Source organism: Hibiscus syriacus, unplaced genomic scaffold (genome assembly GCF_006381635.1).
Source record: "Hibiscus syriacus cultivar Baekdansim isolate YM2019G1 unplaced genomic scaffold, ASM638163v2 tig00112411_pilon, whole genome shotgun sequence".
In the NCBI taxonomy this organism is placed as follows: Eukaryota; Viridiplantae; Streptophyta; class Magnoliopsida; order Malvales; family Malvaceae; genus Hibiscus; species Hibiscus syriacus.
The window spans coordinates 313,475-332,168 of record NW_024063326.1 but is presented as its reverse complement, the minus strand read 5'-3'; the positions used below and the strand labels follow the sequence as shown (position 1 = coordinate 332,168).

Here is an 18,694-nt window from a genome sequence, read left to right as displayed (position 1 = left end):
TAATATATTTATAAAAAAAACCATTCAAAATATTGATAAATAATTCCACATCAAAGACTTTTGATCAAGTCAAATAATAAAATTAATACAAACTGATAAGTTTAATTATTAATGAGATCATAAATATATGATTTTTGAATTGTCTATTGTGGGAGGCAGAGGTGCGTTTAGGATGGCCAGCGGGTTCGCTCTAATTCGGAACAGCTTTTTGAATTTGACGACAGGCGATACCATTGTGGAGTTCAACGTTACTCTGTACCATTACTAAGATCGGTAAGGGAGTACATTCCTATGAGATATAGGCATTGATAATTGTTGTAATTCTGTGAAGAATTATTGTTGGAATAAAGCTACTGATCCTATATTTATTAGACTAATTTTCTGTTCAATAAAATTCATCTGGCTTAGGAAAAAAAAGTTATTTATCTTGTTTTTCCAAATATTTGTGATATATATATATATATATATATATAATAATCATTTGACTTAAATTTGAGATGAGTGTTGTTTTTCCCAAATTATTTCATTAATCGATACGTGTTGAATTTCTCAGGAAGCATCTCTAAGTTTTATTATAAATTTATATACTACATATATTGTACCTGTTTTCCATGATAAAATAAATATTGTACCAATATTGACTGAGGAAAATATACATTTAAATAGTGTTTGACGAGCTAATTAAGGAACTTGCCTGCAGTTCTGAAAAGGTGGAGTATCAATATTCATGTTATACCATGTATAATTTTAGTCTAAGTACCTATGTAATTAGGTAGTTAATTGACTAATGCAACCAAGTACATTACGTAGCTAAATAATTTTTCAAGGAAGCTAATTAGTTTGTTTAAGTCCATTTTCATCTGATCTAGATCTATATAACATAATTATTTTCAATTTCTTTAAAATAAATAGAGGTCATTTTGTTATTTTAAAATATTAAATAATTATGTTATTTTTTATTAGGTATCGTGATAAAAAAATGTCTTTTAACATTTGATTAAATAGTAACTTTGACTCTTTTTTTTTTTTGGAGCATTTTGGCCTTAACGTTTTGTATTTGGGCAAAAATACCCCTCCGTGGATAGAAATCATTAGTTAACAAACTATCAATGCTTTAAAATATGAGTCTTTTTGTCCTAAAATGAAACGTTGGTTGCCAAAAATGCTCAAAAAATGGTTAAAGTGATTATTTAGTCAAACAATGTGGATTTTTTTTTTACTTTAAAATGAAACGTTAGATGCTAAAATGCTTAAAAATAATATAGACCTAACTGAATATTTTTTTTTTGATAAATTTGAAATGAATAGAAGACAATACATGTTTAAAGACTCTCAATAATTTGCCAACAAATGCTCATATCCCTGGCACACGAGGTGCTCGATCTCGGGACCTCAAGGAAAAACTACAAATCTTTTAACCAGTAAAGTCGATTGGTTCATGCCTAAATGACTATCTAGTCAACCGTTAGACACATTTTTTGTCATTATGCCTTATTATTATTTGGGTAAACTGACAGTAGTCCTATTTATTTTCGATCTATCTTATTTTGGCCAAAATTTTGAAAAAGTTACATTCTTGTCACTTTTGTTTTCGATTTCTCTTATCTTGTTCACCGAGTCATTAACTATAGTTAGTTTGATAACATGACACGTTAGTAAAAATGTTTAAATTTTAACTTGAGACCTAATTTTTAGATAAAATATTAATTTAACCTATGAAGTTTATATAAAATATCAATTTGACCCTTAAATCCAGTCAAAGTCCTCGTGCCAATCAGTGCTCATCATCGTCATCAGTCATCGTTGGTTTCCATCATCGATCACCACCAACAATTGTTGGATCCCAAAATTTATAGTCCGCTCTTTTTTAACCTCCTAAACGTGAATCAATTGTTCATTTCATAAAAAAAATACTTTTTACTTCACAAACCTAATGTAGAACCCATCAAAATCCTTTAAAAATAAACCATAATAATAAATTTATCATTATATTCCTTTAAAAATAAGGACACCGAGATCTAAATCTATATTGTAATATGTGATCTACAATCTAATATTTGACAGCTAAATCTATTCAAATATGTCAACCTACAAGTTGCCACTATTGCCCTACATCTGACACCAACAATAAATATCAATATATAAACTCATATGACAAATAGAAGAGTAAGTTTCTTCTTCTCGAACTCTCTCACACACACTCTCTTCAAACCTTCAAAACTAGACGACATTGAGCGTCTATAAGTCCATCATGGACCATCAGTTGCGGGTCTCTACTCAAATTGAAGAGATGACTACAACTGCCACAATATTATTTTGCTCATCAAGGCATAATATCAAAATTCACTATTAATACTTGATTGAGTAATTACTTTGATCGCTATTCTTTCTCTGAAATACTTTAGCCCTTAATATTTCATTTTAGGTCAAATAAAAATCGTTAATTGACTAATAGGCAAACATGATATATTTTATATGTTCAAAACGATGACATGATACTTATCATATGCATATAAATGATGATATAAAATGTTATAACAACGTAAACTATTAACATACTTCCTCGCAAAAGGAAAGGATTTTACTTTTAGCCCTCAAAAAAAGGAAAAGTAACACGTCCTATAAAGTAGTCAAAAATTCTGGACAAAGAAACACGTACAGAGACTGCAACAAACAATATCATCGGCAAATACAACCTGTTTCTGGATTCTTTAAACATACCAACAACCTTAAATGGTAAATAAATTTATAACTTAAAGCAAATGGGGACAAGAAGCTGGAGTCCTGCAAAAACATTTGCAATTATGGGCAATGTGTTTTCTGCTTTTGAATGTGTTGTCGAGAAGGTAGTATACAGAAATTAAAAGTCAGAATTCAAACACACTCAAATTCACATGCACATTGAAAGGAATTGGCCAAGTTTTTTTTCCAACAACTTACAAACCATTTTTTATTTTATTTTCCATGTTGAGGCTCTAAAATATTCCGATAAGATCTCTTACGTCAAACCCGTTTTACATAGAGACGGACTCCGTTTTGAGGCTGTATAACCAGCCTAAATGCAGGGGAGTGAAGGTATGCTGGTGATAGAGAGAAGCAAAACTTGGATAAAAGCAGAGATAGTACCACCTTTAGTTCTGCCATTGCAAAGTGTTGCCCAGCGCATATTCTAGTCCCTATACCAAACGGCATGTAGGCCTGCGGAACCTTGCAAGCCTCAACAATCCCATTACAGAATCTTTCTGGATTGAATTCATGAGCGTCCGGACCCCACAGTTGAAGGGATTGTTGTAAACTCGGGATTGGAATTTGGATGTTCATGTCTTTCGGAATCCTGATGCCTTTGAAATCAATGTCTTCCAACGCTTGCCTTATCACAAATGTTGCAGGAGGGTATAGGCGTAACGTCTCTTGAATTACCATTGTGAGCTGCAAAGGGGGAAACAATGATTAAAACATTGCGAATCGATGCAGAGCTTGTTGTTATATTAACAATACCGTCTTCATGTTTCTAAGCGCATTAGCATCTGGAAGGCCGCCTTTACAAGTTTGAAGCAGCTCAGCACGAACACGAGCCTGCCAATCTGGGTAAGCGGAAAGTAACATCAAGGTCCATGAAGCTGTAGTAGCAGTTGTTTCATAACCAGCAAAATACATATTCTTGCAGTTGTCCACTATGACCTCTCCTTAGATAGCCCCTCGAAATCATCAGCACCATCGAGTATCGTTTGTAAAAGATCCCGGTTGTGTTTAGCCTCCTTGATGCGTTGATTTACCACATTCAATATCAAAGTATCAACCTCTTTCTCTAATTTCCATATCTCTCTGTTGTTTTTGGTTGGCAAGTACCTTCAACATTTTGCAAGAGCAAGTACCTTCAACATATATGTATATCATATGAAGCTGATATTCATTGAAATGAAAATCATACCTCATACCAGGAATCCCAATGTTAGCTTTGGTCATGGCCAATTGCAGTGCTTTTAACTTTGAGAATATTTCTTCCCCTCGGGAGTAATCACTGCCAAAACAGGCTCTCGAAATTATATCAGCAGACAAGCTTCTCAAATCGTCATCGACTACGATTTCAGAAATGCCTCCCTCCACTTCAACTCTACTCTCCCAAGATTTAAGCATCGAAATAGTAGCATCCACCAGTAGGTTCACCATGCCCTTCAGATTGGAGGCAGTGATATTAATTTATACATGCAAGACTTAGACGTGCTAGTAAAATGAAAGGTGATCCAGACAAAGAGTTACCTTAACCTTGTCGGGAAACAAGTGTGGGGCAATAATTTTACGTTGGTGTGCCCAAATGAGGCCACTGGAGGATAGAATGCCTTGTCCCAGGAGAGGGCCACGGTCCTTGGTTAGATAAGTTGGCTTCCCTAAGCTTAATGACTTGTGTAGGCCTATTTCCTTCACCATTTCCATATCCGTCGTGCAGAGTAGCTGTAGGTTTCCAGTTGAATACAAGAACACAGACCCTGTCATCACAAAACAAAAGCGATCCTTTAATCTATAAAGGAAACAAGATCAAAGTCAATCTTCTACATCTGCAAACTCGTAGCAGATTTTGATGCAATCTTACCATATTCGTTTATCCACTTGTCTAAAAAGGGGAAGAGATTGGGAAACCAGTCATGAGAAATAGCAGCTTTGACATCTTTCTGAGCTTGAAGTTGGATCCTTTTGATTTCGTGAATGTTCCCATACAAGAATGAAGGGGATGGCCCTCTGATTCCTTGTTTTTCAAGTTTCAATCTAAGTTTTTTTGGCTTCAGAAGCACATCGTTGTAAGAACGAAAAAGCAACCCCAGAAATCCAGCCAACACAACTGATGAAATCACCTTAAGCATCAAATCTAGCCCTTCTTCCATTGATGTTGGATCCATCCCTTCTCCTTCCTACAAGTCCACCAAACACTAAATTGATAAAAATATATGCTCTACTTGGTAACTCATTAAACAAGGCCTGAGAACCACCAGTGTAAACTACCTTATTTGGCCCCCTACCTACTTCTGAGTTTTTGTCTTGATTATCTAATTACTATTTTATATCAAAATCATATGTGATATTATGTTTTGTTTTTGTTTAGATTATTTATGTTAAAAAGATAATAGTGACGCTGATGTAATATTTTTATTATTATTTTTTAATGCTAAAGTGATATTTTCTTATGGTGACACATCAATATCACCATTACTTTTGTAATGATAGATAATCAAAACAAAAACAAAATGTAATGTTAGTCGTTAGGTATGATTTTGAAAAATAATAATAATTGAGTAACCAAAAAAGTAATTAATAGATGAGGGACCAAATAAGTAGTTTATCCATATATATATATATATATATATTGTTGTTCTCTTATGGGCTTGGGCCGCTGCCATGTGTATTAATTTAATAAAAGGAATCTATCAAGGAAATAATAAATGGTAAAAATAAGGGAAAAGCAGAGAAGACAAGCCACCACCAACGAGGCAACGACGACCAAAAAAACAAGGGAGACCAATTTAACAATTGTTTTGTACCTACTCCAACATTTTCGTGGATATATAAAAAATTAGTTTATCAAAATTATTGGGTAAATTACACAAATGGTCTCTTGACTATAAGGTATTGATTTGTTGAGTCTTTCGACTATTAAAAATTATAATTATAGGACATTGGTTTGTTGAGTCTCTCGACTATTAAAAACTACAAAATGGTCATCTGACTATTCATATGTTCCAAACTCATTATTTTCCATTAAAAATTTAATGACAGTATGAGCTGGACGTTAACATGTTGACTCAGATATGATAGTCGATTGAGATTTTAAGATCAAATTTTATCATAGCACAGTCAACATATTAACGTCCAGCTCAAATTGCCATATTTTTAATAGAAAATGACGAGTTTATAACATATGATTAGTCGAATGACCATTTTATAACTTTTAATAGTCAGGAAACTCAACAAAGTAATTTCATATAATCAATGGATCACTTCATAACTTTTAATAATCAATGAACTCATTAAAGCAACACCCTACAATTGAAGGATTATTTATATAATCTACCCAAAACTATTTTATCGATATTGTTAGTTAATCAATAAATAAATATTTTATTAATTTATTGATAAATTGATATGTAGTACTTTAGAGAATATTTCATATTTTATATATGAGTTTTCATTTATCAAAATTTAATATGCATGTAGATGTAATGAATCAAAGTTAAACTCGTAAGTGCATGTATCAAATTTGATTGGTTTATTATATAACAAAAACAAAAATTGGTTCTGTTGAGAATAAAGAAAAAAAACAAATCGGAAGAATGGACGTCAAGGTAGTGAAGATAAAGGTTCTTGGAAAAGGTTCCTATGGCGTTGTGCATTTGGTGAAAACGAAAACTCCTCTTTATAATCAGGTGTATGCCATGAAGTAGGTTGATGAGGATCACTCTCCTTCTCTACGGAAATAACAAGAAATCATTCAACAGTCTGTCAATTCTCCAATATCGTTCAGTGTTATGGTGGATTCACAAGCATTGAACGAGAACGAGGAGTGGTTTACAACATGTTTCTCGAGTATGCTTCAGGAGGTAATCTGGAAGACGTGATAAACAAGTATGGCGGCAAGATACCGGAAGAGATATCAATTGTATACACGGATGATACTTGGAGGGCTTTTGAACATTCATCGAAAAGGTTCGTTCACTCTGATTTAAAACCGGCGAACATTCTGGTCTTCCCTCCTCAAGACGGTACTGGTTTGCCTAATCTAAAGATAGCTGAATTTGGGATAGCTAAAGAAGTTACTGGTGCATTTGGATGTATGGTCTCTGGGATGCATCGTCATTCAAATGATTACAGGAAACAGATTGCCATGGGAGAGTTATGATGCAAACGATTTAATGAACAAGCTTTTGAGGGGAGAATCACCCAACATACCGGAGAATGTGTCGATTTTAGGCAAGGAGTTTTTAGCCAAGTGCTTTGTTGTCGATCCAAACCACGGGTGGAGTGCAAGTATGTTACTAGACACCCGTATGTTATCCCACAGCATGTGCTTCCAAGAGGTCTTCAACTATCTTACAACTCATCTCATTCTTCAACATACTCTGAACAAGTATTCCAGCATGGTCTTCCACAAGGTTTCATCATATCTGACCGAGTTTTACTCGAAAAGGGCAGATATTTATAGGAATTGCAGTTGAGAAAGATGATCGGTTCCTGTCAGCCGCAAGAGCAAAGAAAAGCAACAGAGTATCTGTGCATCTGCTGCAAAGGATTTCTGAGCCATAACCACTGATGTCGGTTAACTGTTTGTGCACTTTATCGAGAACTTTCTGGCAAAACCAGATGTGAATACGTGATTAAAGCCTAGTTTTTGTTTTAAATGATTATATACACCTTACATTGTTTATATTGATGTGCTGTTTGCAAGAAAAAATTATCAAAATCTTTAATCCAATTTGATGCAAGTAGACCTGCAACTGTACATAAATGTATTGACGTAAAATATCATTTATAAAGTGACATATTGGTATAACTCATTTTCTTATACTATAGCCAAGAACTTACAGTCAGAGAGAACAAAAGTAACCTTATGCAAAATATCTAACAAAGAGACTAGAACAGGCCTCACAAGCCACGGGTTGGAGGAATCAAGGTAACCATAGCCGTGGCCCATGAGCCGATGAGTAGGATTATTGGAATCATAAGAAGCAGGCAATGCCAAATCTGGTATGGGAACCGGAACAGAAGAAGCACCACCACTTTCTTCTGCATTGTCACCAGACTCACTTGGCTGATCCTTAGCTGCAGCAGCCATTTTCTTCATCATCTTCCGCTGTTTTTTCTCTTCCTTCAGTTGCTTTTTCATTAAAAAAAAAAGGGTTTCCGTATACTCTAACTCGTCAAAATATGCCTTCTTCTGAGCTTTAGTCAGCCGCTTGAAAGGTGGTAATTCATCAAATTCTGATTTATACTGAAAGAGTCATAGGGTTCAACCAAATCATCATATAAATCGTCCTCATCACCATTTTTCTCTTCAGGCAGCTTAACTTGTGGTCTTGATTGTAGAAGAGGTGAAAGAAGGAAAGGTAAAGGAGGTGTCCACGTTTGAGTAGCAAAAGGCTTGCCTGGAGGAGTATCGTGAAACTTCAAAAGTGTATTTGCTTCGGCCAGAATTTTAGACACAAAGGAGGCTTCCAAATTAACCTGACCATTTGGCAACACTCTCTGGCCTGCCCGGTTTGTTCTGTATTGCAGATTGGTTCTCCACTGATGAAGCAGGATTCATGAACCTCATATCACCAGCTGCCTGAAGAAAAGACTGCTGGACAAAATGTGCGCTCTGAGTGTCAAGCATATCATAACTAGAAGCTGTACCATTAGGGCCATTAGGTGGAACAGAAGCTGCATGAGTCGGAACCACAATTGCATTAAACCATATAGAAAGACCAAAGATCTCAGTGATGTTGCACAAGAGGGGCATATCAACAAAATCCCTGGTTTGCATGTCCAACCAATCAAGGTGCAACACGAAATATGGAAATGGATTTTCTTAATGAAACGCTTAACAGATTGAAGGGTTTTCTCATTCTGGTATTGGTCGGACCAGGAAGGCAGATTGCCTGGTGTGTATATTATGCAGAAGGCAAAACTTCCAACTTTGGATCCATTTTAACACCCTCCTACACCTTAGCAACTTCCAGGGTTTCCAAAATTTTATCAGCCAATGTGCCCTCTAAACTTTCTGTACCAGAATCTCCATGAGCATGCTTCTCAATTACTGTATCGAACTTCATATTTCCATCGTTCTCGTCCCTTGGGACTTCAGTTTCTCCCGTAATAACAATTTCAGGCACCTCTTTTCCACCACTCAGTTCATCAGCCCTGCTCCCATTTCAGACCCTCCTTCGTCAATTTTATCAGACACCACACCTCCACCAACATTTCCCCCGCCCAACAGTTCCGCACTTTCTGCTCACCCACTGACAGTGCCACATTCTCCTGAGCTACAACCTTGCTCACAATCACATTCACTTGAGGTCCAACGTCACCTGGAACCACATCCCCCTGAGGTCACTTGGCACCACATCCTCTTAAGGTCCAACATCACTTGGAACCACCAACAGCCTCTTCAAAGGTCTCAGCTTCATGCAGCAAAAGTCCATCATACTAAAGATTCTTGAGGTAAAAGGAAAAAAAGGCAATAAATACCATAAGAAAGTAGTAGTAAAAAGAAAAATTACCAGGTCTTTTTTATGCCAAGGAGATTGAGAACGGAAGTAAAAGTGTGTCTGGGTTTTTGCAGTATAATGGGAGACAGATTAGAGAGGAAAGGATGTTTGATTACATATGCTTGTTCTGGTATTTTGTAATTGAAATGAATCATGTGGAATAGTTAAGTCGCTGAGCATTTCCAATAGTTTTGGAAATTGATTTGCAATCCGAGTCAGTCATGAAACGCTTCAATCAATGGGCCCTTGTCCTGTGTCCTAGTGTAGCTTCTTTGGTACTTGGGTAATTAGCATTTGCAACAATGGCAGCTTACAGCTACAGTTTCTTCTTTATCAGAACTTCTATTTTATCACTTTCCTTTTTTCTTGAAAATTAGTCAAGTGATATATAGTTTGGATCTTGGCATTATGTGTTGGGACTAAATGCATACGGTGCATTTGAATTTTTTGGGTTAATGAAAGAGAGTAAATGTTTTAACACAAGTTGTATGTATATTCGTTTAGGTTATGAAAAATATATATATTAATTAAGATATTTTATTATGTTGTACCAAGAACTCAAGTCACAATAACAAAAAAATGGTGGGGACTTGGGACCAACCAAATTCAAGATGTATTGACTTTTTGCACTCATCAAAACAAATATAATATAGGCAAGATGGAACCAAAGTGATCTTATGCAAAATAATATGACAAAGAAACTACAATCCCTAGAATCTGCCGATATATAGTTTTATCTTTAAAGTATGATACTTGAAGAAATTTCAGGATATAGCTAATAGAGAGTCGTCTTAAAAATGTCCTATAACTGCATGCAGCTGATACAGCAGCGCTTGGAACCTAGTTCTCATCATTGTCCATACCGCATCTGTTGGGGAAAAACGAGTAGCTTTTTCAGTAAGGGAAAGAGAGAAATCAAAGCAAGCTGAAGTTGTTCTGAGCTGTTTATTCGTATGCTGACTTGTCCTGCACCTCTGTTATTCAAATTGGCTCGTGCTATTAAGTTCGTAGACCGTCCAACAGGAACTTGCGACTGTATATTGCATCCAACAGCAAGATCTCCGTGCCAATCCATGACAGAAAGCCCGAGTGTAGACGAGGAGAGACCCAGAGGGTAATCTTTGTCCCTCAATTGTGCTTCCAAGCTGCCCCCCAAAAGCAATATCACCACGACTACTCATGGCACCCCCTGTCATGACAACCTGAAACCGCTTATTAGCAATCACTTTGTCTTCAACTTTCACTCCGGCTGATAATGTATCACCTAATAGTGTAACTGAGATTCCAGCATTCGCCTTGTTCCTCCTGAAATTACTAAACCTTGTCTCACCGCGTAGCGTGTAGGCCAAGTCCTTTCCAACAGTCAGCATATCGAAACCTACAGAAGTTGCTTTACCTTCCCCATGCTTCAAAGAACTGGCAAGTTCCATTTGGACATTGGCATCCTTTTTGTCCTTTGTAATCTGACTAGAAAATGAAATGGGAAAATTATTTTTAGCAACAAACAATCTTTCCACATTAATACCTTCATAACCAACATCATGATCCCAACCGTGAGTATCTAGAACAGGCCTCACAAGCCACGGGTTGGAGGAATCAAGGTAACGATACCGATGAGTAGGATTATCAGAATCAAAGAAGCAGGCAATGCCAAATCTGGCAAGGAACTGGAACAGAAGAAGCACCACTGTTTTCTTCTTCTGCATTGTCACCATACTCACTTGGCTGACTTTGCTGCTGCTGCCATTTTCTTCTTCATCTTCCTATGCCTTTTCTCTTCCTTCAGTTGCTTTTCATAAAAAGTTTTTCCCTGTATTCTAACTCATCAAAGTATGCCTTCTTTTGAGCTTTCGTAAGCTTAGCTACCTGTGCTTTAGTCAGCCGCTTGAAAGGTGGTAACTCATTATATTCTGATTCATCCTCAGAGTCGGAGGATTCCACCAAATCATCATCTAAATCATCCTCATCGTCATACTGCTGCTCTTCAGGCAGCTTAACTTGTGGTCTTGACTGAAGAAGAGATGATAGAAGGAAAGGTAAAGGAGGTGTCCTCGATTGAGTAGCAAAAGGCTTTCCCATAGGAGTATCTTGCAACTTCAAAAGTGTGTTCGCTTCAGCCAGAATTTTAGAAGCAAAGGAAAGAAGCAACAAATGAGGCTTCCAAACCTGACCATTTGGCAACACTCTCTGGCCTGCCCTGTTTGTTCTACATGCAGAGTGGTCTCCACTAATGAAACAGATTCATGAGCCGCATATCTCCAGCTGCTTGACGAATAGCCTGCTGGACAACATGAGTGCGCTGAGTGACATACATGTCATAACTAGAAACTGCACCATTAGGACCATCAGGTGGAGCAGAAGCTGCATGAGTCAGAACCACAATTGCATTAAACCAGATAGATGGACCAAAAATCTCAGTGATAGTGTGCAAGAGGGGCATATCACCAAAATCCCTGGTTTGCATGTCCAACCTATCAAGGTACAAAACGATGTCTGGAGGTGTTTTCTTAATGAAACTCTTTACAGAATGAAGGGTCTTCTCATTCTGGCGTTGGTCAGACCAGGAAGGCAGAAGGCCTGGTGTGTCAATTATGCGGACCTTAATACCATGTACAGTACCCACAACATCCTGAACCTTCTTTGTACCAGTCTGGAAAGCATCAGTACCAAAACTTAACTTCATCAAATATTGAATTAATAGTAGCACTTTACCAACCCCTGTCTTCCAAGGACCATAATTGTACAAGAGAAATCAAGGGGTTCATCACCAGCTGCCTCAAGCTGTACTGCCATAGCACTTGCACGGTCAAAGTGAAGGCACCAACACGGCCCCCATTTCTCCCCTGTAGTTGCTCAGCTAACCTAATCTGTACAAAACCTGTGCTACAACAACATTATGAGGACCCTGCCCAGCCTATGTGCAAGCCGCAAAACTTAACTCTAATCAACTGAAGCTTTTCACTAGTTTCATCACTCTCCTCAGCCTCCCATTTGCAGAATCTTCATTCCGTTGTGCCTGATAGACAGTGCCATTATGCGAGGCTGTTGCACCACTCTAGGTGCAGGCTCCAACAGGGAGCAGCACGCCCAAGGCCAGCAGATGAGAAGGGGTAGCAGAATTTACAGATCTCACAGATGATGAAGGCACTGGAGTATGTGGAATTTCACGTTCTCTAATCACGGGGATATTTGCTTCATCTCCTGAAACTATATCTTTCTTTCCAGACACTTCAGCTTTTGATGAAAGAGAAGATACTGGAGCATGTTGTGGTACTTCCTGATTGATAGTCACTTTGGTAGTTTGCTTAACTTCCTGGTCTTTCTCTGTTTTCTTTTAAGATTCTTCAGTCACTGAATTAATTCTTGAATTTATCTACCATTCCATCAGAAGCAGTGATTGAAAACCTTCACGAACTTCTGATCTCAAATCTGGTTTACCAGCCTCAATCCTCTCATTCTTCGGTCTCTAAGCTCTTCTGGTGGCTTTTCTGGAGACGGCAATTCTCCAAATTCAGGAGCAACTGTCCCTTCAACGGATCTACTAGGCTCAGCTGGCATATCTTTCAGTTTATAAACCGCACCATTATACTTTATTTCCCTGCATCTGATGAATATTTAACTTCTCCATTTGTGTTATTTACAGTGTCCACAGTTGCCAAAGCTGTATACGCTTTTTCATCCATTGAATCAAGATCAGCTTTGGCACCTTTCACTTCCGCACTCTCTTTTCCCTGATCCCCTGTATCAAAATTAGTTGACTTGTAATTTAATGCTTCGATTCATTGACGATCATGCCTGCTGAAGTATCAGCAGAGGCCCAGCCATTTGATCTTGATAATCAGAAATCACTGCATCCTCCCTTTGTTCCTCTCATCCTTGCCTGCTTGAGGAAAAACTTCCAACATTGGATCCATTTTAACATCCTCCTCCACCTTAGCACATCCGGAGTTTTCAAATTTTTATCAGCCATGTTTTCCTCTAAATATTCTGCACCAGCATCTCCATTAACATGATCTCAATTATTGTATCCAACTTCATGTTTCCCTCATTCTCATCCCTCAGGACTTCAGTTGCTCCCATACAACCATTTTCAGGTACCTCCTCCACCACTCAGTACATTAGTCCTTGCTCCCTTTCAGTCCCTCCCTCATCATCTTACCGGACATCACACCCCCATCAACATTCTCCATACCCAACAGTTCCTTCCCTTTCTGCTCATCCACTGACAGAGCCACATCCTCCTGAGCAACAAGCTCACTTGGAATCACATTCACCTGAGGTCCCACATCACCTGGAACCACATCCGCCAGAGGTCCAGCCTCACTTGGCACCACATCCTCCTCATGTCCAACATCACTTAGATCCTCGATAGCCTCTTCAAAGTTCTCAGCCTCAGGTTCTGAATTTGAATTCTCCTTAAATTCCTCTAAACCAGAGTCACCAATTGTCTCGCCATTTCCAATTGCACCAGCAACTCCGCTGCCGTCACCCAGTTCAGCACTTTCAGTCAGCTCCTGCAAATTCTCAAGTGTTTCAATTGCCTCCACAAAAACCTCATCTCAACATCATTTGTTTCATTCGAACCCCAACAACCTTCTCTGCAAGTTCTCATTAGCAACTCTTTCATCCCAATCTTATTGTCTACCGTTACAGTATCGTCAACCTTTCCTACCCCATTTTCCATATCAACAATCAAAAACCTAAATTCACCAAAGCATCAAAAACACCACTTCAACAAAACATATCAATAACTAATAAAAAGCACCAAACAATACAGAACAATCAATCCAAAAAAACACCTTCAAACAAAGCCCCTCTTTTCTAAAACCCAATAAAAAAAATCCAATACTGATCGACATGTCAATAAAAAAGAAGATATAGTTGTATTATCTCACAGTCAAAACATCATATTTCTAGAAATATCAGATCCCGAATGACCAAGTCCATACAAAAGATTCTCAACAAATAAAAGGGCAGTAACACGATAAGAAAGTAGTAAGAAAAGCTAAAAGAAAGATTACCAGGTCTTTTTGATGCTAAAGAGATTTTTGATAGAGAAATGAAGTAAAAGGTCCCGGGTTTTGCAGTATAATGAGAAAGAAAGGATCACTTGATTACATGTGCTTTCATATATCTAACCTACGAAAGCTTTGGTCTTTGGCTAAACAGAAGAAAGGATAAGAGATGATCAACGCACCAAAACTGATGTGGGTGTTGTGATCGAACGGAGGACGACGGTTCATTGGTATCATCGTGGTGACGTGGACGTAGGAAAAGGAAAATGGTTTGTGTCACGTGATCATACTAAGCTGAGATTGTTCACTAAAATTACTCTCCCAACGGCAAGCAGCCAGTAGTCCTTTGCAGATAGCAGTAGGGCACTGTTTTTTCAATCTTTTTCCGACGTCGGTGGACGTTACTTGCTTGTTTTGGATTGAAAATTTCAATATAACATAGTAATATCAAATGTGATATGCAATTATGCTGAAGGAATAAGTTTATCTTATTAATTGTTGATATTTTTTTTTTTAGTTTTAAAAAATTATAATCAGTGAGAATGATTATTAATCAATATTTTTCTACGATAAATGAAGATATTTACAAACACAATGAAAATTCAAACCCCGAATAAAGTAAAGAGAGATCTATAAAATGAATAACAGCCTTGATTGATGTGCTAATTACATGTTGATGTAAAGTTTCAATGCAAAAGGAGTAACATTGGCAGGCAAGGATTGTTTTTAATGCTAAAAATGAGCCTTTGGATCATGTTAGGTGGGGCTTTCAAAGTTTACATGACGAGCCTCTAGATCCAATGCATTCGGAGTTTCTTTGTGGGACTGCTTCTTGACTTGGTGTGCTTGGAAGGTGATAGGTGGAGGAATTCATGGAGCTACTATTAAACACCACTCAATATTTTAAAGTTAGGCTTATGCTAGTTTTTCTCTTAACAAAACGGATCGAACTCAAATATGGTAAAAGTCCAAATCATTATGTTATATATAAAAAGGATTAAGTTATCTAAACTAGGGCGTAAATCAATTGAGCTTGAACGAATAATATTGTGTGTGTTTATATGTTTTTTTTTAAAGTGTTCATGTTTAATTCGTGTTAATTTAAATTTTTAATATCGTGTTCGTTTGTTTATTTTTTTATGTGTTCGTTTGTTTATTTTTTTATGTGTTCATGTTCATATTCTTAGGCATTGGCAATTATGTTCGCTTAACGTTTACGAACATGTTCGTTTATATGTTTGTCAGTATATTCGTTTAACGTTCATGAAACTTGTCTTTTTGTATGTTGAAAATTTGGTGAAATTATATCACTGGTCCTTAAGCTCCTTATGCTTCACAATTTGAATTTCAAAGTTCATCATGTGTTTAATTTAGTCTCTACTTTCACCAATATTTAAAATGTAAAAACATAAAAAGAAATGGAGAAATAGGTAAACGAGCCAATAAATGATCTTTTAAATGGGCTTATTCGTGAACATAAATGAACGGAACACACTTGTCATGTTCGTTAGTTTATTAAAAAACATAAAAAATTGTTCATAATCGTTTATTTAACTTATAAATGAACATATGTGAATGTTATACGAACATTGTGTTCGTGTTCATTTATTTATTTATTTTGATGATGTTCATGTTCATTTGCTTATTTGAAGGTGTTATTGTTTGATTCATTTAAATTTTCGTGAACATATTCATTTATATGATTTGAGTCCCTCGTCACCATCTCCCTTTTACCCTTTTATTTGCAAATCAAAGAAAAATAGTAAAATCACACCACTAGCCTATTATACTCCTTAGGCTTTACAGCTTAAGCTTCAAAGTTCACCATATATTCATTTAGATTACGCTCATTAATATCTAAATAAAAATAGAAGGAAAAGAAGAATTGGTAAGTAAGTAAAAGAGCTTATAAATGAGCCAAAAACAAGCTTGTTCGTGAATCTAAACAAATAAGACATCTTTGTTTGTTCGTTCGTTTATTAAATGAACATAAGAATTTTATTCATACTTGTTTTATTTAGTTTAATAAACAACACAAACGAACGTTATACAAACAATTCACGAACACTATATATATTTACACTTCTATCTAAACTTAAAAAGATTGATTTCTATCAATGGTTCCATCAGAATGAACAAAGGGGAGGATGGTGGAGGCAGTCGCCTTGAAAATTTAAAATCATCATATATTTTAATTTTTAATGTATTTTTTGTTAAAAATCTATTAATCGTGGTGTTCATCATAACATAAAATTCTACGTTGATCCGTGATTTCCATGGACCTCATCCTTTGTTTAGGATCTTGAAGCTATTAACCACGACAGGCTCAAAATTTTCTGTATCTTCAGCATGATTCGAGGACTGCAATTTCCATTAAGATGAGACTTTTGGTAAACCTCCCAGGAAAGGTGTCGAGCATGGTTTTGTCTTTGCTCCTTGGAATCTTCAATGCAATCTCCATCCATGGTTTTGACTTTCAGATACTTAGGCATGGCCGACATTGTGTAACAGTTACTAGCAAAAGCCGATACTGTCAATCTTTCAACCAAGAGCTTAAAACCAAGCCCGAGAAGCTGTCGGGTCTCCTCCATCAAGCTGCACGTTCCAGTAACTACCTTTACATACGGTCGACATGTAGAATCGATTATGACACCGAACATGTTGACTTCGTCAAGGCCCTAGCTCTTGTCAACAAGTGTCGTGCAAGTGATCTCATGAAGCTTGTTTTCACCATTAGCCCCCAGGCTTTTATGAAACTATCGATGCGACTAGAAACTCTATAGGAGATGTTTTGTGCTCTTGCGGGTGTCCGCCTCAAATGGTAATCGCTATAATGAACATCTCGGTCTTCGACCCAATGATGTGCCTTTTATGGGAAAAGATTTATATTCTTCATTCAGGTTCTTAGATGAACGATTTGATGCTTCTGCATTGTTTGGTTTCTTTGGTCCGGGACAGTGATCGGTACTGTAAGCTGATCATAGAGGAAGGAGGGGTCCCTCTCTCATTGAAGTTTGTAAAGGAAGGAAAACCGGAAGCTCGGGAGAATGTAGCAAGGGCAATCGGATTACTGGGACGTGAACGCGGAAAGTGTCGAACAGATTGTGATGGTGCTTGCTTGGTGTCAGCGAAAATTCTCAAAAGAAGTTCACATGAAGGTTCAAACTGTTGTTGCTTGGGCTATATCAGAATTGGCTTCAAACTACTTAATGCCCTGACCATTTTGTAGAAAACAACATAATTCAATTTCTCATCCTTCATCTCGCCTTCAAGACCTTGAAGAACATAGTAAGTATACCATTGTAAGTAAGCCAAACAATCTCTCCATTATTTGAAACTAGCATTAAAGCTAGGGAAAATCGAAGGACCAAACCACCAAAGCACAAATAAGGCAATGGCAACAATGGCTCTCAGGCAGGATTGCAAGGGAAATCTCAGGCAGACTCGGACCTCCTAGTGCCTTGAAAAGCAATCGGAAACTTGGCCTGAACTTTCCGAACAACCGATATGAGGATCATCGGACCGTTAGTGAAGCTGATGGATGAAAGGGAAGATGATATTTCGATAGAGGCTGTCATTGCACTCAACGAGTTCGCCATGCCCGAAAACAACCTCCATGTTAATCTTTCAAAAACACACCAATGCAGGAGGTGCCACCTAATTGATTCAAGGGTAAAGTACCCAAATGGCTCCCGAGGATATTGTATTAATAAGTTATTTAATTATTAAAAGTTATAAATCGTCTTTGACTCGACTATTAAAATTTATAAAAATCGTCCTTTGACTATAGGAGTGTTTTGTTGAGTCCCTCAACTATTAAAATTTATAAAATGGTCACCCGACTATTCATTATGTTTTAAGCTAGTTTTTTTTGTTAAAAAATTAACGACAGTCTGAGTTGTACGTTAACCTACTAACTGAGATATGATAAAAGTTGATCTCCTAATCTCAAAGGACTATCATATCTTAGTCAGCATGTTATGTCAAGCTCAAACGACCATTATTTTAATTGGAAATGATATTTGGAATATAATAAATAGTTGAGTGATCATTTTGTAACTTTAATAGTCGATGGACTCAACAAATCAACTTCATAATCTGGATATTATTTTATTATTTTAATAGTCAAATGATTCAATAAAATAACTCCTATCATCGGGAGACTCAAAAAATATTATTAATTGGGAAATCATTTGTGTACTTCGGCAAAAAAATTGCTCACTTTTCTTTTTGACACAATTGTGTTGCATGGGGTAGTTATTTTATACGCCAACTTTAATATAGGCTAAGAATGCTCTATCGGAATGTTTTATTTTTTACATTTCTAGTTAAGCGCTACCTAAATTTTTTTATCGAAAATGTTATTTTGCTAACTAATTTATGGTAGAACCTAATATTAACATTTTCAGTAAAAAAAATAATGTTTTATAGAGCTTTACAAAA

The 18,694-nt window shown here is 36.8% G+C and overlaps 1 protein-coding gene and 3 pseudogenes across 1 annotated transcript; 2 read left to right on the top strand and 2 right to left on the bottom strand.

Annotated features, from left to right (window-relative positions):
- Positions 1-2,983: 2,983 nt before the first annotated feature.
- On the bottom strand, positions 2,984-4,949 carry LOC120179413 (annotated as a pseudogene).
- A 1,374-nt stretch (positions 4,950-6,323) lies between these two features.
- LOC120179363 (mitogen-activated protein kinase kinase kinase 17-like) lies at positions 6,324-6,889 on the top strand. The gene is made up of 2 exons (XM_039184979.1): positions 6,324-6,416; positions 6,515-6,889. Exons 1-2 carry the CDS (start codon positions 6,324-6,326, stop codon positions 6,887-6,889), a joined length of 468 nt encoding a protein of 155 aa, XP_039040910.1.
- A 3,008-nt stretch (positions 6,890-9,897) lies between these two features.
- LOC120179300 lies at positions 9,898-13,922 on the bottom strand (annotated as a pseudogene).
- A 2,707-nt stretch (positions 13,923-16,629) lies between these two features.
- On the top strand, positions 16,630-17,708 carry LOC120179362 (annotated as a pseudogene).
- The last annotated feature ends 986 nt before the right edge of the window (positions 17,709-18,694 follow it).